At 39.2% G+C, this 24,195-nt stretch overlaps 1 protein-coding gene across 2 annotated transcripts; it reads right to left on the bottom strand.

Annotated features, from left to right (window-relative positions):
* Positions 1–1,454: 1,454 nt before the first annotated feature.
* LOC121521499 (phosphatidate phosphatase LPIN1-like) lies at positions 1,455–24,102 on the bottom strand. Of its 2 annotated transcripts, none has more exons than XM_041805533.1 (20): positions 23,881–24,102; positions 14,043–14,246; positions 11,874–11,969; positions 10,176–10,456; positions 9,007–9,120; positions 8,793–8,916; positions 8,312–8,645; positions 6,933–7,026; positions 6,673–6,857; positions 6,496–6,589; positions 6,227–6,296; positions 5,499–5,591; positions 5,366–5,421; positions 5,137–5,275; positions 4,866–5,014; positions 3,853–3,939; positions 3,589–3,741; positions 3,356–3,470; positions 3,082–3,185; positions 1,455–2,984 (listed from the first exon to the last, which is right to left on the bottom strand). In XM_041805533.1, the coding sequence occupies exons 1-20, from the start codon at positions 23,953–23,955 to the stop codon at positions 2,810–2,812; spliced, it is 2,742 nt and encodes a 913-aa protein (XP_041661467.1). In that variant the 5' UTR covers positions 23,956–24,102; the 3' UTR covers positions 1,455–2,809. The 2 variants fall into 2 exon arrangements, with proteins under 2 accessions (XP_041661467.1, XP_041661468.1); XM_041805534.1 differs by lacking the exon at positions 23,881–24,102 and adding an exon at positions 17,312–17,518.
* Positions 24,103–24,195: the final 93 nt, after the last annotated feature.

The raw sequence follows: 24,195 nt of genomic DNA on the forward strand, positions 1-24,195 counted from the left end.
TCACTTTTCAGCTGAAAACTGTTCTCTCAGGTGTCATTACACTTTGATTCAAGTATAAGGGTAAAGTTCAACCTGTTCAATTATGACTGGAGGAAATATTAAACTTTTGTTTGGAGACAATTTAGCTCTCACTATCAATTATACTGATTTGATGGGCTTCTTTAATTCACTGAGGATACAAACTCAGTAATTCATAACTATAAAACATGATTCTCTTGCCCTCCAGTGACCAAGCCCTGTCTCATCTGATTTTAATTCTTTCTAACAAGCTCTTATCCACCTTAAACTTATGCTGAACCCCTAAAAAACAAAATATATGTTTCTCACTAGACAAAACATTGAACCCTTTGCTGCACCATCAACACATTGAATGTGTTCAACAATTTAAATACTTGGGTATCTGGTTGGATCTGGATTTGTCTTTTAGATCACACATTTCTTGCTTGATAAGGAAAATTAGGCCTCAACTTGGATTTCTTTAAAGGAACAAATCCTGTCTGACATTGTCAAACAGAAAAAAGATCATCCAGGCTACTGTTCTGCCAGTTTTAGATTATGGTGACGCTCTCTATCTACATGCAACTGCTTCTGTCTTGAAGCCTTTGAATGCTTTGCATCACAGTGCTCTTCGATTTATCACTGGTGATAGAATTCAAACTCATCATTGTGACTTGTATTGTTCTGTTGGCTGGCCATCATTGAGTCAGCCTAGCAGCACAGTATTCTGTTTATTTACAGAGCACTCATTGCTAAACTCTCACCTTACCTGACTTTACTTTTGTCTATAAACATTTCAACCCATGCAACCAGATCCCAGACTAGATCTGGTTCCCCAACTAGATCACTTTGCAAACACCCAGGTTTAGAACTGAATGGGGTAAGACTGCTTTTAGTGTTGCTGCCCCTATTATGTGGAACAATTTCCAGTTGACAGCTAAGCTGCCCTCTCTTGTTTCTTGTGGTGTTTTTAAAGCGTTAGTGTATGAACTTCTCAAGGAAAATGACTGTTTTAAAAAAATTTTAACAGCAAAACTGGCAATGTTTTCTTCCTAAGTAAAAATGTGTCTTTGTATGAGCTTGTCTGTAATTGATATTGTTATTGCTGTGTTATTGCTTTTATTTGTTCTGTTTCTGTGTAACTGCAGGGCCCCCCTGGAAAAGAGACCTCGGTCTCAGTGGGTCCTCCCTGTTAAAATAAAGGATAAATAAATAAATAGTCCTGAATTCATTGAGAATACCTTATACTAAATAATGCACTGTCAATTACAAGCATATGTTTTAGAAAAGGTTACCCATTGCTTATATCCAGAATTTCCCTCGTGCTAGAAGCAGGCAGTAGTATTTATACAAAGGTTTGGAGCTGAGTATTTCTTCAGTGTCTGTTTCCAGGTGAGTAAGACAAGGGAAGAGAAGGTAAATACAGCGACTAATGAATATTGACACAGACTCAGTGGTGTACCAAAGCATTTTATTGAGTTTGAATACACCAATTTAACAGTGAACTGGTCAAAAGCAGTGGAAGGGAGTAGATGAACAAACTATTGATCACTTCATGCTCTTAAAGCTCTTTCATGGAAAGAATAAGTATTTATATAATTATATATATGTACATCTTTAAAAACTGCACACACACTTACTTAAATGACTCTGTTATAGTGATTGTTGCACCTAATGTTAGGACCTCACGTCATATGTGTTTATCTAAGGAAATAACCACAGACTGATGTTTACTCTATACTGTGGACAGTCTGGAGGGTTTTAAGAAATGATGAAATGATGTCACAAACTAAGAAAGTAAAGCTAAAATTAAAGAATAACCAGATGTATTGAAACATCCCAGGCTTTGCCACATGATAAGTCTGTCTCTTATCAGATAAATCCCCAGATAGACTTGATGGCAGTTATTGAAATTATCATTAATCTTTCCAACAAGGAAAGTCTAAACAGACCTGATGATTCAAGAGTTATTATATGAACAGTAACAGTACAGATAATCTAAAACATTATGAAGGCCACTGTAGAAATGACAATTTGATCACAAGGTTTCACTGTGGTTGATTTCAGTAGAAAAATAATCTCTTTAAGAAAAACAATAAAATGTGCTTTTTGTCTGCTTACAAGCATCTCTTTTTCCAACAATAAATACTATTTTAAACACTCTTAACAATGCACTTTCTGCTATTTTTCTAAACATTTTAACAACAAATGTGTATTTTCTTTCCATTCATTGTGCTCTGAAATACATCTTAATGTACCTTACAACTAATACTGACTTCAAAACATACGTCACACACACAGAAGCCGCTACACAATAAAATGAGGGTGCATGTATATATCTGCAGTTCCATGCTGTTTGAGGATCTTTAACAGTCTAGATTTGAGAAGTTCTGAGTAAGAAAATATATATTCTATGTTGAGTATTTGGCACATGTTTCTACTACTTGCTCTCATTTATGCATGTTATGGTTGTGTAAAATAAAGCATGCTACTTTCAGAGAAAGTCTTGCTACTGAATCCTGTCAGCACTCACTTACATATATTTGCTAAGCTGCCTGAATAAATTACTTTATACTCGAATACATACCTCTATTCAGAAGGGTACAGAGGTCATGTTTTTTTTAATAAAAGTGCGCTTATACATCCATCATGTGCGTTTTACAGCAGATTCTTCTATATTTCTCTGCTGTGCACTCATAGTGCTCAAAATTCTACAAAAATCTACATATTCATAACATACACACATTTAAATATCTGCTACATCTCAAACACACTATCAGTCACTTTTTGCTGCTCAACAAGCTGCAGCTAGTCAGCTGTCAGGGCTGGGACTCTGTGGAGGTGTAGTCCCACGGTGGTCCACACGGGGGAGCTGATGCCTCCAGTAGGTGAAGTGGCTGAAAGTGTCCGAGCAGGGGAAGTCAGAGGAGGAGGCTCGCACCTTCAGAGGGAACACGTGGTCCACCACTTCACCCAGACGGACGTATCTAAAGATAGAAAGAGACCACAATCAGCCAAATGCAATAAAATTGTTCTGTTTATGTATTTAGAATGGATGAGGTCAGGATCAGGATCAGGACTTACGATGAAATGTTTGTCTTTGCATGCTCCTGCACTAACTCGCCTTTAGGGTTCACAGTGAAAATCCTGTTTAGTGGCACTCCAACCTCTTTATAGGAATAAACATCCTACAAATATATATGAGAATTAATGATGATGAACATCGAAATAAAAAACTGCAGACATACATTCATGCAAGAATCTGGAACAGCCATCATTTTAATCAAATTTTCTACTTAGGAGCAGTATAATCAAAGCTCTAGAAACTGTTGATAGATGCATGTGTGTGTTTGTTTACCGTAGGTCTGTTGCCGAACGCTGCATAGAATGGCTGAGTGTTTGGGTAGAAGAGATTCTTGATATCAGTGAGACACTCCACCTTAAATTTCTCTGGTTTCTTCTCGATCACTTCCCTGTCAAACATGCAGCACAGTACAAAAGCTAAAGTCATTTTGTCTACTGTATTTTTTAGCAGATTTTTGCTTGTTTATGGGGGGCTTAAATTTGTGTACATGTTTTCCTTTGACTGACCTGTGCAGAGCTGAGAAGAGGCTGCTGGGGCTGAGGAGGACTGGGCCAATGGGGAGCATGGTGCCCCTCTCGTTGACCCAGTGAAGGTAACCTCGGGTCATGTCAGCCATGCCGATGGCTCGAGCTGAGCAGTACAGGAACTTGTAGCCGTTTCTGAAATACAAAATGATCAGTGAGTCTTTGTACAGGAATTTTCAAGCTTTCTATGCTTTAAAGCAGGAAGTTGATTCATGTTAAGGAGGAGGATTTTAAATTAGTGCTTACTGGCTGACTTTGTGGTAGAGGTGTGCGATGCCTTGGTGGGTCCAGTCTTTCCCCAGTGTAGGAAGGATGTGGCCCAATGTGTCTGACCTGGATTGATACACAATTAAGTAACATTAGGGGTTGTGAGTACATTTCTTTCCCTTTATTTTTAAAAATACAACAATGCTGGGACAGAAATGAAGGCTAGCTGGTACGATGTAATTTTAGTTTTTTAGCAAATGTGTCAGGAAAGGTTAAAATTTTCACTCCAAATCTGATGAAAAGGTTAGTTGTCATTTGGGCTAAACAATATTAGAAAAAAAAACATATAGTAATATTTTTCTTTGTGCAATATACAGTTTCTATAAAACATATTAGCCCCCTTGTGTGTTTTACCCTTTTATTAATTTTACAAATCAACCATGGTCAACATAATTTGGCTTTCCTGACCAAAAAGTAATGTAAAATATGTGACTGCGTTAATATTAACCCTCTTTAAAATGACTGATCTAATTCAACAGAGGCCCAGCCAATTGGTGCCAGTAGTCTCACAATTTCTGAAATGGGGTTCATCTGTCTCCAGTAAATGTCAAAGCCCAGACCTTATTCCAATAGAGAATTTGTAGCCGGACGTAAAAAGGGCTGTTCTTGCCTGATCCCTGTGCAACCTAACAGAGCTTGAGCAGTTTTGCAAAGGAAGAATGGAGTAAAATTGCTGAGACCTATCCGCTCAGACTCAGTACTGTGATTGCAACCAAAAGTGCATCTACTCAATACTGACTTGAAGGGGGTGAATATTTATGCAGTCACTTATTTCACAATACATATTTTTGTCTAAGTGACATCACTTTGTAGACATCTTTTTTACTTTGACATTACAGAGGGCTTTCTTTTCTTTTAGTCAAAAAACCAAATTATATTTACCATAATTGATTTATAAAATCAATAAAAAGATAAAACATTCAAGGGGGTGCATACTTTTCAGAAGCACTGTATATGATTCAGCCCTAGTTCTTATGACATTTTTCACACACCTGGTGATGGTTCCATCTATGTCTGAGATGATTATCTTGTCATCCCAGTTCCACAGGTAGATTGTTCCTTGACAGCGACATGTTCCCTGGTACTGAGTGGTCACACTAAACACAACATCGTTAGGGCCTTCCTGCAGCTGGAGAGACAGCTGTATGTGTGTGTGAGAAAAATTGTTGAGAGAAAGAAGGAAAAAATACATGAAGGTTAAAAATGAATACTTATTTATTAAGATTTTGAGCTCAACAAGAGTTTTGAAAACCATCTCCTCACCAGCTGCTCTGATGTGAGTCGGAGTGTTTTCTTATAGGACACGCCCCCTTGTGTGAGCACAGACTCTGATTGGCTGGTGACAGAGTTCTGTTTGGCTGTCCTGTGGTCTTCATCACTGGAGGACGACTCTTCCTTAAGTCTGTAATTAGACATTTAGTTAAAGACTGTTCACTTATGCCGGTTAGGATGTTCGACCCTGTTTAATCTTTGTTAGAGAATACTCCCTCACCTGCTGTTCATTTGCCCTGCCTGCTCACCAGAGCCGCATGCACCAGAGACTGAATCCTGCAAGAGGAGCAAAACTGCTTAGAAAAATGGCAGATTTTCAGCGACTTAACCATTACATATGTCTTTAAAAATACCGATTTGGTGCTGTTGTTTCTACCCCTCCAGGAGAACCACCACCTCCCTCCTTTTTTGGGCATCTTCTCCTTCATGATGTTCTCCACTGCAGCCTGCAAAAGAGCACACACAAACCCCAAACAAAGACAACACAACACCATAAAACACTTAAAAAACTGAAGTCAAAAAGTGGAAATCAACAAACAGTAACACAATAACAACAACATGTCTGTGGGTGGAAATAAAGTAGGGAGGGCTGTGAGGCATTTAGGAGATCAGAAGTTTGATAAGGGGGAAAGAATGAGGAAAGAGTAGAAAGTAGTAACAGGAGGGAGGGGCAAAGTTGAGTGTAAAGATAATACGGCTGGAAAGGGAGTTTTCTCTGACATACAGTGCTGTAGCCAAGCACGCCAGTCAGACAGCAGTGAAAAAACCCAAAGGCTGAATGAATATAACTGAGGCAAGAAGACTAAGAAAAGAATGAATGAATGAAACAAAGGGAAAATTAAATAAAGAGGAAAACACAGAAAGAACAGATTCAGTAGTCTGCCTGAGGCAGCAGTAACACAACATCTATGATGTGAAGCTCAAAGTCATAGATTGCTGAATGTAAGAAGGGGAAGGAGTATGAAGGGAGGAGGGATACACATATACAAGCTGCAGTACTGCTTTTAGCCAAAGGAGGGAAATCATGTAACACAGCCAGTCTACAGCTTGACTCATTTGTATCTGTGTATCAATTTCTTACCTTTGGCAGAGGTTTCTGGAAGGCTTGCATAGCCAGCATAAGTGGAGCCGCAGTGCTCCAATTATAGTATCTGCAGGAGAAAACATTATATATTTTTATCCATTTCATAACCACAGATAAAAACACTATGACTGCCAAAGGCTCTTTGCATAATTTTTCATGCGTTTTGTGCAGTAATTGTTGCAATGTGTGAAAGTTAAATCCACACTGCATATAGTGGATTACAAACTGATTAAGCCACTTATTTATACAAAGAGCCAACATCTTACTTGGAGCCAATCTTCACCACCAAGTTTGGGTCGTCAATGATGGAGGGGTTTTCTGCAAATTGCTGGTAGGAGATCATCTTCTCATGGAATTGCTCTGTAAGGACAAACATCTTTATGTTCCTTTTTCATCATAGATGAGGTGTATTCCGAAATGTGCTGTCAGTGTGGGAATCTCACCTTTAGTGATTTCTCTGTTCTCACTGAGCCCTCCACACAAAGAGATTGTGATGGCTGGCAGATCAGCCATGTTGTCACAGTAGCTGTCGACGCCGCTGTCTCCTCCTGAGCTGACGGACTGCGGGGACAGACTGGTGCTGTGAAAGCCTGGGTCTGAGATGCTCCTCACTGCTGCACCAACATCACTGCAGGAAGAGGGGAATTTATAAGACCTAACCCCCACATAGTAATTCTCTGCATGTTTGTGTGCTTTTTAGTACCTCTTGGGAAAATAAAGGGCTGCCACTTCTGGCTCCAGGTCTGTGATGTCATCCAGGTAAATTCCATCTGAACCAAGATGGCGGCTTCGCTTGTCTAAAAGAGAGTAATAACAATCAACTGAACTGTCAGATGCTTTTGTGTTGATGAGACAAATAAAGCTACCACTAAAATGCACTCTCTGTTGTTTGCAATCACATGATCCTGAATGTCCGTTGGGGAGTCAGGAAGTGAGGGACAGTCATTAGGAATGAATAGGAACGGAGGAAAATTCATACTTTAAATCTCTAAATGGACCTGTACGCTGCAATTATCATCAGAAAATTTCTACATAGATTCCCTACAAAAAAGTGATTTTTACCACAGTTTAACGGATATACCTGGCGAGGAGGCAATCAATATCACAAATACTCAGTCCTGCAGACCTCGCAACGCCATCTAGCCAGATGAAGGGAGACGAGCTTAGAGGAGTCTTGTTCTGGACTAGGAGGCTAGCTGAGCCTCTTTAACATATAAAAAAAAATCCTTGTTGCTTTTAATTGAAACTGTGATATACTGTCAACTGATTAACCCTGTGGGGTAAGAAACCAAGTGATGATGAGCCATTCACACACAAGCCTGTTCTAGGAAACGTTTTTTTTTATGTCAGTCACGGTGGCTGGCTTCCATTTGAGTGCAAGTTTCCTTTCCTTCATCCTTTGTCGTTATTTAATCCAAATTTAAAAATCCAAACTGGTTCAAAATAAAGAACTGTTTTTGGAGCCAAACAATCAGCTCTACTGAGATGAGCCAAATGACCTGGATCTCTTAAAAGAGATGGATTTCCCTTTAAGACGAGCTTCAGGTGACGAAACATGAGTAATACCAGAGTTTAATGTGCTAAACCATAGCAAAACTGTACTAAAATAAACTGGCCCTCTACGTGGAAACGGACCATACAACACCGTTGTGTGACACTGCTTGTTCAGGCTTTTTTAATTCCTACCCATTGTTGTTCTCCACAAGTTTGCCTGAATTTTTCACTACTTTTATGACACACAGGTAGCTTAATAATTAAGAATATTCATATTTTCACACTTTGAATACTTGGCATAGTCATGAACCGCTCAAAACATGGCCTTTTTGGTCCCGTTGGTTTCTTTATGCAGAAATCACTTCTGGCACCACAAGGAGAGTTCTCAGCTGCTGTTTGACATCATCTGCAAAGAACCTTTATTTTATATTACCTTAGGTTGTTCTCTTAGCTGTACAAGACGTATATTCCTACACTCTACTTCAACAATGTAAAGGTTAATTGTATATAGAGAAAATGTAAATATTTTTATGTAGAAAATCCAGTAATAAGAGTTTATAAATATCTAATTTGTGACCGAAACATTACCTTTTTTCTTAGATGGAGAGTCCGTCTTGCCCAGCAGACGAGGCATTGTCTCCTCCATGTCGGGCATCGTACAAGCCGCTGTGTCACCTATCGTTGTAACTTGCGTCTCTGTAGTTACAACAGTCTGTGACTCCATGGACTCTGACTCCATGCCAACTGTTACAACGCTCTGCTGAGTGGTCTCTTCCTGCATTAATAACCTGAGCGAGGATACATCAGAGCACTGGTGTGAGGACGTCTCGTGAGTTATGACTCTGAAATGTGTGCTTTCAGTCACCGGGATGGATACTGGGCACACAGGTGGAGGTTCGGATTTTACTGGGAGGAAGGACGGCTGGAAAAGCAAAAAAAAAAAAAAAAAAAAAAAAAGGGGTAGAAATAGTAAAACAATAGGAGACTCGTTGGCATTACACCAGTATAATGCACATAAGAGCATATAGCTGCTCTGTTTGTTTTTGTATACATTAGAAATGTTGGTTACCGTGGCAGCCTGAGGCAGCTCTCCCCATGCCCAGTGCATGGCTGGATTCTGATTGTCTGTGTCTGATGGTTTAGTCATCAGTTCAGAGTCACTTTTAGGTGAGGTGGGACGAGAGTTTCCAGGACTGAAAGAGGAGCAGGAAATAAACAAATTATATGTCTGTTTCTCTTGAATAACAGTGAGTAAATGTTATTCAGATGAGTAGATGAGTCACCTCTGAATGGGACTCCACTCTCCATCTGAGCGAGTGTAGATGCCAGACTGTTTGAAGGAGCCGCCAGTCGAACTGGCTGCTGTTTCATCTCTTAAGAGATCCCGAGATGAAGTCCTGAAAACCAAACAAAACCAGTCACTCACACAAGAACAACACATGCACTGCCTGGCAGTCCACTATTGCTTAAATCCCTTTATCTATAATGGTCTATAATTGCCTTTCAGTTTTAACCATCAGTCATTCAACATGCCTGAACATGTCTCACATAAGCCTGCAGTCACAACACATCTTGTACTGTAGCTACACTGTTTTCAGACGGTTACTATATTCATCATCTGTTTAAACTTTCAGATATTGAGCTGCTTTCCATGCTAAGCTCATGTTTACAGATACATTTCAGATGACTTAGATGTTTTAGAGTTGTTCATTTTATGACAGCTTGTTCCCGCCAAATTTACGACTGTCATGTTTATTATTAGCCTATAAATGTACTTACATTACTTGAATGAAACAAACACTGTAGTTTTGTTTTACTGTGTAGTAGATAAAAGCAAGAGATTAGATGTAATCTATCCCCCTCTCACGTGCAGGGATGAAAATAAATCTGTCTGCCTTAATTCATGACAAATGGACTCTGACATCAACAACAGCATAGTAAAAGAGAGCTGTGGCTCCTATAGCTGCATGCCTGACCTGCTTTTTGGTCTGTTTTAGATCTTATGGAGTCATGAGAGCAGCTAACATGTTGCTGTATGCTCAGACAGAAGACATGCTCTCCATTACACACAGTGGAGATGTGTTTCTTCTTTCACGTGCAGAGCTTCTGGTTTTGCTAGGCAGCAAAATCACTTAGCTGAGTTTGTGTTTCATGCTGTCTTGAGCATCTTTCAAGTGTGTGCATGTGTGCAATAGCCACAGCTGGAGGCTTCTCCACAACAGACACTGGTGTGTTTATTCTAGTCAGACAGACTCCAGTTCCATTACAGCTGCTCTGAAAGCTCATTCCACTGATGTATTATACTTTCTTTTTCCCTGCTTTGCTGTCAGGCCTTACTCACGTGTATCACTTCCTTTTCTTGCTTGAGTCTGACATGTGTTTTCTAACTTCCGTTTCATTTTACCGCTACTATTTCAGTCTTTTATAATTTCACGTCCTGCTTTTTTCTCACCTCTCCATCTCAGTCCCCTCATCTGAGCTTATATCTATGGTAAACATGTCATCATCCTCCGAGTACTCCCCGCTCTCCTCCCTCCTCAAGCTGTCGGCCCGAGCCTTCCTCCTCCTCTTTCTTCTCTTCTTCAGTATCCCGCTGCCAGTCTCTCCAGTGCTCCCTGTGGAGCCCAGGGTCTGTATAGGTGGCCCAGAGCTCTTTCCAATCAGGGAGGAGCTCATAAGGATGGCCCCATCTGATAAGATGGGAGAAGTGGCCAGGTAGGAGGGGACCACTTCCTGTTTTGATGAGAAAAAGAAGTGAAATGATGTTGAATGTAAAGTTTTATGAAGTAAATAAAACATGTTTATACAACACAACCTAAAATAAGGAGCATAATGAGCTTCAGTTACAAAAATGACTGTTAAAGATATACAGTATCCCTTAAATATGCAGGTAAATGCAGACAGCAAAACAACTTCAAACTATATTCTTACATTTAAACACCTCCCACTGAAATAAGACCCTACTGTTAGAGTTTTACACAATTTACATTTGAGGCCAGTGTGTGCAAAGACTACCAGGCTGTTTGCAACAATGTCTGCTGCAAGTAAACCCTCTGCAAGCAAAAGGCTAAAAAGCCGCCAAGCCAAAACTGGATCCTCACTTCTGTGAAAAAAGGCAAAACAGCTCCTTCTAGGAAAAGAGGAGTCACTCTAAGAAGGCCTCCAGCTGTCAACCCAGGGGAAAAGAAATGTGTGTGGTTTCACAAGGGAAAAAGGAAAAGAGAGAGGGAGAGAGAAGAAAACTGAGGTATAATCAAATGATTTGTGGTCAGACAACAGTCCCTCACGTTTTTGGCTCCCCTTCAGGAAAAAAAGCGTTTACAGACACAAACCTCCTCCTCCCTGCCCTTCCAGGCTCGGGAATGTGACACCACTCTAGGGAGAATAAATCACCCACTTCCCTTGTTGCCTGTGCTCAGAAGTTTACTGCTTGTTTTGTCTTTCAGCTGCACACGTTCATGTATGCACACAAAAGCGAAAACATGTTTTATGAGCAAGGGACTCATGATTTGGCGCTTTTAAAACTTTTCAAAATCTTGGAAAACCAAACTGAAGTTTTCTAAGAATTCCTGTCATCCTCATAGGCTTCATAAACCCCCAAAACAGAGCCAAATTTCCCTACTTAATCACTTAACTTTGCATCATTTCTCTAACAACAAAGCATGGTTCACGGCTTCATGTGACCTACTTTAACAATGAACGAATATTTCTTTACAGGAAACTTGGATTCTGGTTTATCCTCATTCATCCTAAAAGAGAACAGCGTTAAATATAGGTCAGAGGGGCTGAGTAAGTAAATGCTGCATTCAGGTCTCAGTCCCCTCTCTAATGCACAGAGGAATGCTTTACAGCCAAAAAGGAAAGGAAGAAATTCCTGGACACCATGCCAACTCTGCTCAAGGCGTAACCTTGTTCAAAGAGTCACTGTGAGTAAAGAGGAGGAGGATAGGTCTGTAATACGTCTCACTCGTAAACATGGGTGTAACTAGGACTTAGGACGTCAGGGGGGTGAGGAATGATGACTGTTTTTATTTGAATCTTGTTGTTATTTCAAGCCATGACATGTGAGCCGTTTAACAGACTTTAAACAACCACAAAATGTCAGGATTTTTGTTTTACAAGGCTGATATTTACTTGCTGTCCCACATACCTGATCATTTTCTGTTTCTTGCACAAAGAAGGCTTCTCCATTGTCCCCAAGCTTCATGTGTAGATCCACAGGTTCTCCGTTGATCTCCATGTCCACCTGGAGGAGAGAAAAGGGGTTAAAATGAGAGAAGGTCTTAACATTAGAACAGACAATGGCTAGCACATTAGCCACAGACAGAGAACTGGATCACTGTTGGATAATAATCTGTCCAAGTTTCTCCCAAAACTTCCCCTCCAACAGATTCTACTGCACTCAATGCAATGAGCATATCAAATGCTACTATAAATGTATAAATGTCTTTTTCACCCATAGCATGTTGTAGGTAATTAAGCTTATGATTTGGCTGTGCATGAACAGATGGCATTACCATAGAAAAGTCCATTATATATGTAGTGGTGTGAATTAAACAGCGGGAAAATAAATGCTTTCTTATGGGGTACATTTCTCCTGCAAGACTGGTATAAACATCCATTTTTAACCCTCTATGGCCTAGCATCCTCATATGAGGACATTACATTTTGGGCTCTCTGCACCCTTATGCTGAATTTTGCTCAATTTGGACCTGTCAGCCTCATTCATGGACACTCTGTCTGCAATCTTGTGGCCACAAAAACATGTTACAATAATCAGTGTCCATTTAAGATGGCTGCCTTTCTAACCAAATGCTCTACAGCTGGTCTCCACACAAAATGGTTCAAGGTATAAAAAAAAAGCTATTTTAAATTTTATGATTGAAACGTGTTTATTTATGCTTGGTAATGTTTGTATTTTGATATGACTGCAAATATGAGAAGATTTATCAAGAGTGTCAAGTTACAATACCTCTAAACATGAAGTACTTTAATGAGGACATTGGGACTTTTACTGGTGTGAAAATGAGGAAATACAGCTTGGGCAGATTTTACAAAAAAAAAAAAAAAAATAGAATTAAAGGTAAGAATAAATGCTTATTACATGTGGTACGCATTAGTCTACACCGGTTATTATAAGTATGGGATACATTTCCATTTGTTGCATATTTAGAAATATTTAGCTACTATCTCAAGAAACACAGAAAGATATTTCAGATAATTTTAGTCTACGTTTGTTTAAAATACTCATTCATATAGTGCTTTGTGATGTGAAGTGGCTGTCCCAAATCTGAACCTCTAAATTTCATTTCCCAAGAATAACACTCAGAATTTTTGCATGTTTTGTCACATTTTTCAAAAACACTTATTCGATGTATTTAAGAAAGAAGTGAGGAAAAAATACAATTATTTTATGATTTTTTCCCACCATAAAATTGCTGTCACAACCGAAAAGTGCCATCACTACTGTAACATGTTATTACTAATCAAAAATTAAAAGTACTTAACCATTTATTATAATGATTTTATGCTGTTTAGATAAATTTGGATAAAAAACAATGAAGCCTCAACTTTGGAACTACTTCAAATAAATCTCTGCCTTTTACAAAAGATTACAAAATAGAGAAATGCACAAAAAATAATAATACTTTAAAAATGTTTGATAAAAACATAGCATTTAAATAAAATCTCAAAAGCTTTTTGGATCATTTTATTTCTGAAAACAAAAATGTGTTTTAGTAGTGACAAATTTGGACAACAAAAAAAATATGAAACTGAAAATAGAAAGCAAGATTAAGTGATTTTTCTAGGCAAGTGTACCTTGGGTGTTAAGAAAATGCAGGCATTAAAAAATAGGGAATAAATCCTTTTTTTCAGGATATTTCCATCTCTGTTTTTGTACCAGTTTGGTATCATTGCCCATATTGTGTTTCAAAATGGTGTCTATACCATATTACACAATAAAATAGGCCCCTGTCCTCATACAAGGAATTCCAATTTTTGAAACTACTTGTTGCTGAGATACAATGTTTGGTTATTATACTTATCAGGTCCTACTAATGCAAAATAAGTAGTTGAAGATATAAAAAATGCTAGTCCAATAAAAGCACAGGTCGCGGGAGGTTAAAATCTGGATTTACTGCATGTGAACAACTTTTAACAACACCAGGTGCTACACTACACTCTTTCGGGAAAAGTCAAAGACTGACAGACTTTATTATTTATCACCAGCCTTGGGTTAATTTTGCCTGATGGCAGTTCTCATGTTAGCTCTTATGTCTCAGAGAAAATATGAATTGTAGTTTTTAAACCTCCTTACCACTTTCTCTCGGGACCGGAGGACGCCCATCTTTCCAAAGCGAACATGGAAAGGTGAGCAGTGCAGGGATCCATCGGGCTGTTTCACTACAATGACGTCGATGCAGCCTGAAAGGGTGGCGGGATTGAGGCCTCTGTACAGCTCTTTCACCTGGACAAACACCTGGCCTGCCAGCTGGCCCACGTAGTTCATGGTCTGACGGGTCTTGGGGAGAACAGACAAGACAACAATAAGCATTTAAAACCATTCAACGCCTCCTGTGCAGTTTGATAAGACAAAAAGTGTTTGATGACATCAGCAGCTCTGTGTAGTACTAAGTTTAAGGGCTCTGATAATTAATGTTGTAATATAATGACATCAAACTCAAAGTTGAGCTGTTATACTAAATATTGGCACGGCTTTGATTTCTATAGCACATGGCCTGCACCTCTGTGCTTTTAACCCAAGGATGGCTGTTATGTCTGCTTTGTGTGAAATGAATTAATCAACATTATTAATAAACTCAAGCCAAAAGATGCCAGACTCCTCAGGCTCGCTAAGCCCTAAATGCTGGGAACAAGCAAGCCTTGGACTCAGTCGACCTTCAAACAAGGAGGTGTTTATGGTCCTGCATTCTTCACTCTGTCAATCATGGCGCATAACCCTCTTTCAGGTGAAGTTATTCTCACGTTGATCTGATGTCAGATTTGAAGCTGCTGCACCATGACAGCAATGGTTAAAGAAAGATGACACGCACAGGGGCTTCCTCCTGTTCAGTTTTCTAGAACCGTCTGGAGCCTACATACTGTCAGAATGCAGACCTTGGCACCCTCTCCTCCTTATCCTGATGAGTCTGGAAATACTATCCACCTGTTTTCCATTCAGTGCCCCCAGACAGCAGAGGTTAAAGGACAAACTAAGTTAGAGCAGTCCTACTAATGCAGTGAAGGTGATGTCATAACCTTCAACAGTGTTTATTGGCTCAGCTAGACCTGGACGTCACAGCAAGCGGTATTTAAGATATGCTGTTGGAGACAGGAGAGAAGGACTGTAAATGTCTTTTAGGGACACCAGACTAGGGTTAGAATACCAGTTACAGGCAAACTTTTAAGTATTGCTCCTTTAATCAATCTTAATGACTGTATTAATAAATTTCAATGACATGTCCTGATTATTAATTTTTCTTTTTTTCTTTTTTCACACATTTGTTATTGTAATGTCAAATTATTCATTACCAGCTGTTAAAAATATCACCAATTGGCATCATTTTGACAAACAAATGCCACACTTGCTAGATATACAGATTTGGCTGGCAATTACAGCTATCATCAACAATAAAGGATGTTTCAAAGAAAATCCCAATGTGAAAGTCACCAGAAAATTGAGAGTTTCTCGCCCCCGCAGAGCGGGGTTTATCAGAGACTACCTCCAGAATTTGGAAGTGGAGAGGATGGAATGGCCTGCCAGCAGTCCTGACCTCATTCTTTCTGAACATTTTTGGGCTCAGTTTGGGTGTGCTGGTCATGCCAGAGTGACTAACACAACCACACTGGCTGACTTGCGACAAATGCTGGTTGAATGGGATGCCATCCCACAGCAGTGTGTGACCAGGCTGGCGAGAATCCTGTTTGATAAATGAATAAACTGTTACATTGCCAGCATGTCTTGTTTCTGAAGACTTCAATCATCCAATCCACCAAACAACAAGAAACAAGAGTCAATGGCAGAATACGCTGTTTTGCATGGCCAGAAAAGATGTGGCTTTTTTTTTTTACATACTCAGCTCTGCTGCTCATCCCACAAATACATGGTCTTCACAAATGTGGCACCACTTAAAAGGGAAATAAACAGGCTTTCGGTATAATATTTACTGCCAAGAGGCATTGTAACAACATAAAAATGATCTACCAAACACAGATTCTTTACTTTTTGTGCTTGTAGTAGTATCAGCAAAAATGAGTTTGGAATATTGGCATGTTGGCCAAAAATTCCGCATTGTGCATCCTTTATGGTATTTGTCATCTACCATGTCTGAACTCATTGTTCATTTATGATTCCTCCATTCAGATTTGGTTCTGTTTCTTTGTAGTCCTTGCTTAATTAATCACGTTTTTCCTGTTTGTTGCGCCCTGTTGCATAATTAGGTCATCATGTGGTTAGATAAAAAAGTCAACAACAAGCCAGCTTTGATTACAGGTAAACAAGTTACATACATCACACTTCAAAAGTATTTTTGATGCAAACACCAAGAGCCAATCATGATTAATCCCATGTTTAAAATGTTTTTTTTTAAGCTTGCAGCTGTCTTGTTTAAGTGAAGGGGGTCTGACCTTCCCTCTGTTAGCAATGGGGCCCCCAAAATGATTGCAGCAAGAGGGAAGACAGGCTTGGAATAATGCCAACATATCCCCCCTTTTATGCACACGTGACTATCACAAGCCCCTTTGCACAAGTATGGGGCCCCTAATTTTAGAGAAGCAGATGTATGTAAGGAGCCATGTCTGTATCTAAAGATATTCCTATAGATGACCTTCACTGTCTTAAATTATTCATTTTACGTCTCATTGCAGTATTGAGTTACAGAGATGCTGGCAAACCCAGCTCATTATCAAAGCAGAGGACTTCTAATGTGAACACAGCTTCATCTTAAAATAGATTTTCTTGCTTTGCAGAAGAGAAAAAGAGGAAGATAGTTTAAAAGCAGAGAGAGCAATTCTTGTTTTCACAAAAGAGTGCTTGTGGATAAAATGGAAAGACTCCTGTCTGTGGCATGCTTGTTAATTCAGTGGATTTTATAAGAGTGAATTCCCTTCCAGGCAGGAATCTAACTAGGCAACTCAGCAGAAACTATGTTGTAAGAGCAAACAGTCTCATTTGGTCCCATATAACAACAGCAAAGTGAGTCACATACCTCACAAAAAAGACAATACATGCTGATCATTAAAGCTCAGCAAATGTATCATACAAGTGATAAATTAAGATAAAACATATTTTTAAAGACTCATGACATTACATGAGCCTTAAATCAGCAGCCAGGCAGAGAGAGTATTCTTGGGCTGACAAATATTTAAAGGGAAAGAAATTGTAAAATCACGTATAGCTGACTCACAACATCCTGTGGGTAACGTAAGGCATGAATAATATATGTTTAATGACTTTTAAGGGCACAGTAGCCTATTTGTCATAACAGAACAGCACAATTATGCTGGAGAATTAGCACAGATAGTCCATAATTACACGGGCTGTAATATAAGATAGACAGTCAAATCTGAATTTAAATAGGCTCGTACCTTGTAAAGCTGAGTATGCTGACAGCCTTTACCAAGAGGTTGGCGTTTCCTTAGCGATGCATGGCGACACAACCAGGCATTTTAGACGCGGAGTTTCCCTGATAATGTTTTATATTAGGGTCTAATATGGCCAAGGTTGTTGTCATCGACTGAGAGCGACAAAAAAAACTGACAATTTCAGTGAAGGCGATACCCATTTCTCTCTCCAGGCTCCCCCTCTCTTCCTCTCGCGGAGGCTTGTCAGTTGATGACACCGCCTGGAACGAGAACCCGCCTCCTGACCAATCAGCATCGAGCTTCTAAAATGCCACTGTGGCAGCAAAATTACAGCCAAATATTGCTGAGAGACGCGAATGGTTTTCAGAAGAAAGGTTTGCAATACTTTAAAGCTTATGCTCTTTTTTATTTTAGTTGTGGACACATGAAAAAAACAACATAAAACCATTTTTACTGTAAATGTCAATAAATGTCTCTTTATAACTCAATATTACTGGAAATAGGTTTGTCAGCTGCCTACAACAAACCAATGTGAACGAATGTTTTGCGTTTTTGACTATATACGCCTCAGTAAATTGGGAAAACATCAACAGTCCCATGCTAAAGTTTCCATTTAAATCCCACTTTCGAAATGGTATGCAGCAGCACTTTTTTATCTACAGCCACTGTTATGACGGAGGGAAGTGGTGGCGCAACGTCATCGTCTGAAGTCCCCGAATCAGCCTGATGCAGTGAGGTGATCTTCCCAGCCAATCACAGCCCAGCATGAGAGCACATGCGATGTTAGCAGTTAAACCTGAGACCCTGTAGGTTTATTATGTGTCAAGAGGATGTGGTAGAGTGGCGAGGGCTTCAGCAGAAGTCAACGCCAGAAACAAAACCAATATTTAATGTCTGAGAGTTAAAAGTAGAGTTAAAAGATAACAGCCATGCCCCGATGTTGACCTGCCTTTTCCTTCCCTACTAGTTCTAATGAAGACCTAACCTACATTTCTTTACATACACTTATGTTTAAATCAGCATAACAAGTTTTGTTGACGTGTATGTCTGCTGATTTCTGGCTTCTCTCTCTCTTTGTCTGTCTATATGTGTATGTGGGAAGTGAGCCAAAGTTGTGACAGAATACTGTAAGTCTTCATGGAAGACTTCCCTGTGGCAGCCCAAATATTTAATGGGCTACACGCTTCAACAAGCTCACGTGCCGCTCTTCTACAGCAAGAGCCAGCTCAGTGTGGGTGTGCGCAAGACCCTAATTGTTTTTCCAGGCGGTGAAGAAACCTCTCCGGACTAAACCAGAAACAAGAAGAATGCAGTTTCCACCACATGAACTGTTGAATTTTTTTCGTTTGATTGCACTATTCTTTGCACAGACAGTTCATGCTCCAGTGTCACACAATATAATCAGTGTCTCGTCTTGTACTGCAGTGACTGCCAAATTGTGTTTATGGATAACAGCCTTGCAGGTTCAGTATGTTTAGTTTCAGTTTGTTATTTGGGAACTTTGTTTCTTTAAACTGCTGAACCTGCAGGTCTGCTACACTAAGCAGTTTAGTAAATAGATACACTGGAGGAATTGTTTTTCAGTTCACTACATAAGAATTTATGTAAAGTTTAAAATAATTAGTTTTCCCACTTCTGCCCTTAACACTTTGGTGCATCACTAAAAACCTAAGATTTAAAAAATAAATAAAGATAGTTAGGAAACTTTTTATTTCTGATATATAATCTGAGTCCATTATTATCAGATTTGACTAAACTTGACTTTTAGAGGTACAGATAATGCCATCATGACACTTTTCATAAACAGATCGCTCATATGCATAGCTTATATTTGTTGATTTTTGCTCAGCTTTTACAGTACATCTACAGTGCCTATAAAAAAGTATTCACCACCTTAGATGTTTTACCATTTAATTTTTTTTAAACAATCATTGTTAATACAATTTGGATTTTTCAGACAAAAAAAAATTGAAAATATGTAATGCAAAATAAGTGACTACATAAATATTCACCCCCTTCAAATCACCATTTAGTAGATGCACCTGCAACTGCAATCACAACACTGAGTCTGCACATCAGGCTTGCACATCTGCAGGTGACAATTTTCCTTTTTTCAAAACCACTCAAGCTCTGTCAAGTTGCACAGGGATTGGGCATGAACTGCCCTTTTCAAGTCCAGCCACATATTCTCTATTAGATTGTCTTGCAGACTTACCCTCTACTTTTACAAGCCTTCCAGGGCTGGTTGCTGAGAAGCATCCCCTCAGCGTGATGCTGCTACCATCGTGCTTCACAGTGGGGGATGGTGTGTTTTGTGGTGATGTGTTTGGTGTCGACCAAACATAACATCTTATCTGATGGCCAAAAAGCATCATTTTGGTCTCACCTGGCCAAAAAAACTATCTTCCACTTGACCATGGAGTCTCTCCCATTCCTTTTGCCATTCTCCTATAAAGCTTTGACTGGGGAAGAACCTGGGGAACAGTTGTCATATTCAGAATTCCTCCCATCTCAGGTGCTGAAGCTTGTAACTCCTTCAGAGATGTCATAGATGCTGACCTCTCTTTTTCTAGTCTCCTTCTTGCACGGTCATTCAGTTTGTGAGGACAGTTTGATCTAGGCAGATTTACACGTGTCATATTCCTTCCATTTATTGAAGATGGATTTAACTGAACCCAGAGGGATGTTCAGTGACTTGGAATTTTCTTGTATCTATACCCTGACTTGTACTTTTAGACTTTATACTTTTCAATAACCTTTTTCAAGTTGCTTGGAGTGTTCTTTTGTCTTTGTGGTGTAATGGTAGCCAAGAATACTGATTAACTGGTGACTGGATCTTCCAGACACAGGTGTCTTTATACTACAACCACTTGAGACACATTCACTGCTCTCAGGTGATCCCCATTTCACTAACTGTGAGACTACTTCTGTTGAATTAGGTCAGTCAATTTAAAGGGGGTGAATATTTATGCACTCACTTATTTGTCAGTGTCTTATATGTCAGTACTGCTGAGCAGTGGTGAAGTGGTGCCTGCAGAAGTGGGTAACTCTTAATGGGGTATATTCCACATTCTTAGTGATACATCCAGCAAACTATAAAAAGCATTTGTCGGATGGCTCTTGCACGTTTGCTACACCTAAAAATAGGCCTTTTGTATTTTCACATTGGCACCAAACATCTGTTGCTTGGTTTTAAGTAATGAGGATTATCATGAAATTATGTTGAAGGAAGCAAGCTGATAGAACATGATACCACTTAAGCTCTATTTGAATCTCTAGATAATCAAGAGAACTGCAAAGTATGACCTGCCCCACTCTTTAATTGGTTTACCTGATATTCTTACCTAACCAAACAACAAAGGCAATTAACAAGGTCTTGCCAATCAGAGGTACAGTAAGGTGTGTCATGCCTTCACCATTCTTTACTACGGGGTGTAGACGTTTTTATTCACAATCACATGATCAGATTCTCAGATGCTGCCATTTCAGCCCTATAACAAAAAAGAACAGTGGCATACTCTTTATAGATTCAAAAGTTTATAGATAAGCTGGTGTTTAGCCCCACAATCCCATGGTTATCCACAACAAACTGGCTTACATAATTTAAACGTCTTGCTGTTTGTAGTGATATTTCATTGACCTCGGGCACACATATTAGATCATCCAAGTGCACACTGTGTTGACCTAAAATTTGTGTTTATTTTTATCAGGCAGTCATAGAGTCTAATAAGGTCTGGTATCATAGAGTATGAGTTACTGGCCTGTGGTAAAGAGGTGTAGAGTTCCTGTTGTGGACTTGTTTAAGCATTCATTTCTCCCTGTGTTTGTAAGACTGATATAACAGCAATAAGGCAGATTGGCAGATGAGTGAAGAGCCTGAGCCTAATTTCTCACTGTGTAGGAGATTCAAGTTGACCTTGATCTTATCTGCCTGTTGGAGGCCTTATTGTCTGTTATGATAATCAGATCATGTCTTCTTAAGGACCAAATGGAGAAAATTATGCTGTGACAATCCAGCCTTATACTCACACATTATCATCCAACACTAACAATGCTCAGCCCTTAAGAGAACTGCATGAAGCTGTCCTCTCACATGTGTGACTCTCCAGTGATACATGATCCAGGCAGCTGCCCTGAGACATGCTTCCAAGAATGAGCCGCTCTGCCAGGAAGAGTTCGACTAAACCATATAACACAAACAGCACATGATAGTGTTTTCATGTTTGACATGTATGGTAAGTGTAGAGACCAGTGTCAGGCCATTAAAAACAAGCTGTGTAAGAGATTGCCATAGGCAACATTTACCAGCAGAATAAATACAACACCTTCAGGCTTTTGTTTCTTTTGTGTTCTAAAGATCATTAACTTTGCTTTTATAACTGAAAAGAGTTCAGTGTTTTACCTGTGAATGACCTTATTTAGCACCAAAAGTTCACCCTCTCTGCTCAGGGGTGTGTCCAGGCTGGTGTGGTCTCACATTCCTGTCAGCCAACCAATGTTTTGGGTCTTCTGTTTTGTAGCTATGATCTGCTCCTGATGCACCAATCACATCGAAGTAGGCCAACTTCTTGCTTATTCACTATTCATATATCTTTCCAGAAGTATGGAGAGGATTTTTAAAGAAGTTATTTTTAATTTGTGAGAAATGTATGTGCATATCAGTGCTGTGTCTTGCCAGAAAATATCCAACCTCTTAAGGGTGTGATACTAGATCAGATACTGACCACTTTTAGCCCACATATAACCAGTTTTTCCACTTTCACTCATTCTTCCACTTTTAACCCACTTTCACCACCGGCTCTGTATATTTGTGACACTTTTTAACCCCTTTCTGCCCCCCCCCAACCCCCATTCTGTCCATTTTTCGCTACTTTTTAACACTTTTTCACCGCAATTTATGTCCATTTTTTGCTACTTTTAAACCCTTTCACCACTATTTTTGTCCACATTTTGCTACTTTTTAACCCCTTTTCACCAATATTTCTGTCTGTTTTTCACCACTTTTAAACTATTTTTCCCCATTATTAAGTCCATTTTTTGTTACTTTTTAACTCCTTTTTACCAATTTTTTTTTATATTTTGTGATTTTTTTCACCCCTTTTCAACAGTATTTCTGTCCATTTTCTGCCACTTTTTAACTATTTTTCATCACTATTTCTGTACATTTTTTGCTACTTTTAAACCACTTCTCACAACTATTTCTGTACATTTTTAACCACTTTTAAACTCCCTTTCACCAAATTTTCTTTTTTTTAATTTTTTTTTTTCTCATTTTCACCACTATTTCTGTCCATTTTTTGGTCACATTTTAACACATTTTCACCACTATTTCTGTCCATTTTTTCAACTTCTTGACCACTTTTCACCACTATTTCTGTTAATATTTTGTGACTTTTTTAACCCCTTTTTGCCCCTGTTTCTGTCTAATGGCACTGAAGTATGGCAACGTTTTGGTTTGATTACTATTAATTTGTCTTTCCAGGGGTATTAAGATGATTTTTTTTTTAAATGTGTGAGGAAATATATGTGTATTTCTGTGCCATGTCTTGCCAGAGAACATCCTGCTTCTTTAGGGGGGGATGCTAGATATTTAGCAAACAGTGATTCGTATTCCTCAATACTCTTTACATGTGTACAATCCAAACAAAACTGTTTATACACCTACGCATCAGATCACTAAACTGCACGTCTGTGACAATCATTATTTTCCTTTAAGTATGACTGTATCTTCACAGTTTGTCCCCAGACAAAAAGGTGAAAGCCCTAATCATTTCTTTTCCCCCTCAGCAAGGTCATGCTGCTTTAACAGATTCATTGCATAATCTTTTTACACACTTGGTTGATATCAAAGCCTCTGATTGGCTCAGGCTGTTCTGGCCTGACAGTCATAAGACCTGACAGAAGCATTAGCTGATACAGAGATTAAAAGGAAACAAAGTCTTTGTTCTGGGTTAGTGAGATTAAGGATGTAAGAGGAGGGTTTAAACACCCTCTGCATGGAAAATGTTTGTTGACTTATGGCTTTAAAAAGAGGAGAAAATGAGATGGGCATTCTTGTAATAAGCCTTGCTTTATAATAGGAATGAGTCAAAAGTATCCAGCTACTCTTAGGAGTGTTTTGATCACAGAAGGAGGAATAAAAGAAAGAAAAAAAAGTTTTATGTTAGAGAAAATCTCTGAAAGACATTCCTCCAGGCATTTGTGAATTCATATATGATAGGGTTGAAAACATTTAGTGAAAATCTACTTGTTTTAGTCCAGTTTGTGCAATCAATTTCTAAAAAATAACCTGTAAAATGAAAAAAGCTCTTGATTCATAAGGCTTTCTTGGACCCTTCTCTTTCACACTCTTTTTTTCTTCTCGATTCAGGGTTTCAGCCGGTACGGATCAGCTTTCATCAGAGGATTAACCAACTGGTAAAGGACGTCTGAATTAAAATTCAGCTAAACTTGGATAAATATGTGTACCAAGACCGAAAACAAATGAAAAATCAAGTTATTGTGTTTCCTTTTTCACTCATCTTTCATGTTTTTGTTTCCCTTCCACAAAAACAAGGTAAAAATCACTTTACCCAGCTCCAGGTAGTGTCAGCAGCATACTGCTCAGCAGCCTCATCCAACTCTTCATCATCCTCTCCTGGTATCATGATTCCATAGTGTGTTTGACCCCCAGATCCAGGTCTTTAGTCTTTACTCCCTCTAAACAGACTGTATGTGTAAATCTTCCCTTGTCTTGTCTTGTCTAGAACTTGTGTCTTCACTCCTCAAGTCTCTAAAAGTCTGACTGCCATGTGCAAGTGGACAGCAAAGTACTAAATTTACCTGGACCCCGAGTCAGAAACCTGAGATGGTCCTGGAGTGGTCATCATCCACCGGACCCCCTGACA

The sequence above is a fragment of the Cheilinus undulatus genome, linkage group 14 (genome assembly GCF_018320785.1).
Source record: "Cheilinus undulatus linkage group 14, ASM1832078v1, whole genome shotgun sequence".
Taxonomy (NCBI): Eukaryota; Metazoa; Chordata; class Actinopteri; order Labriformes; family Labridae; genus Cheilinus; species Cheilinus undulatus.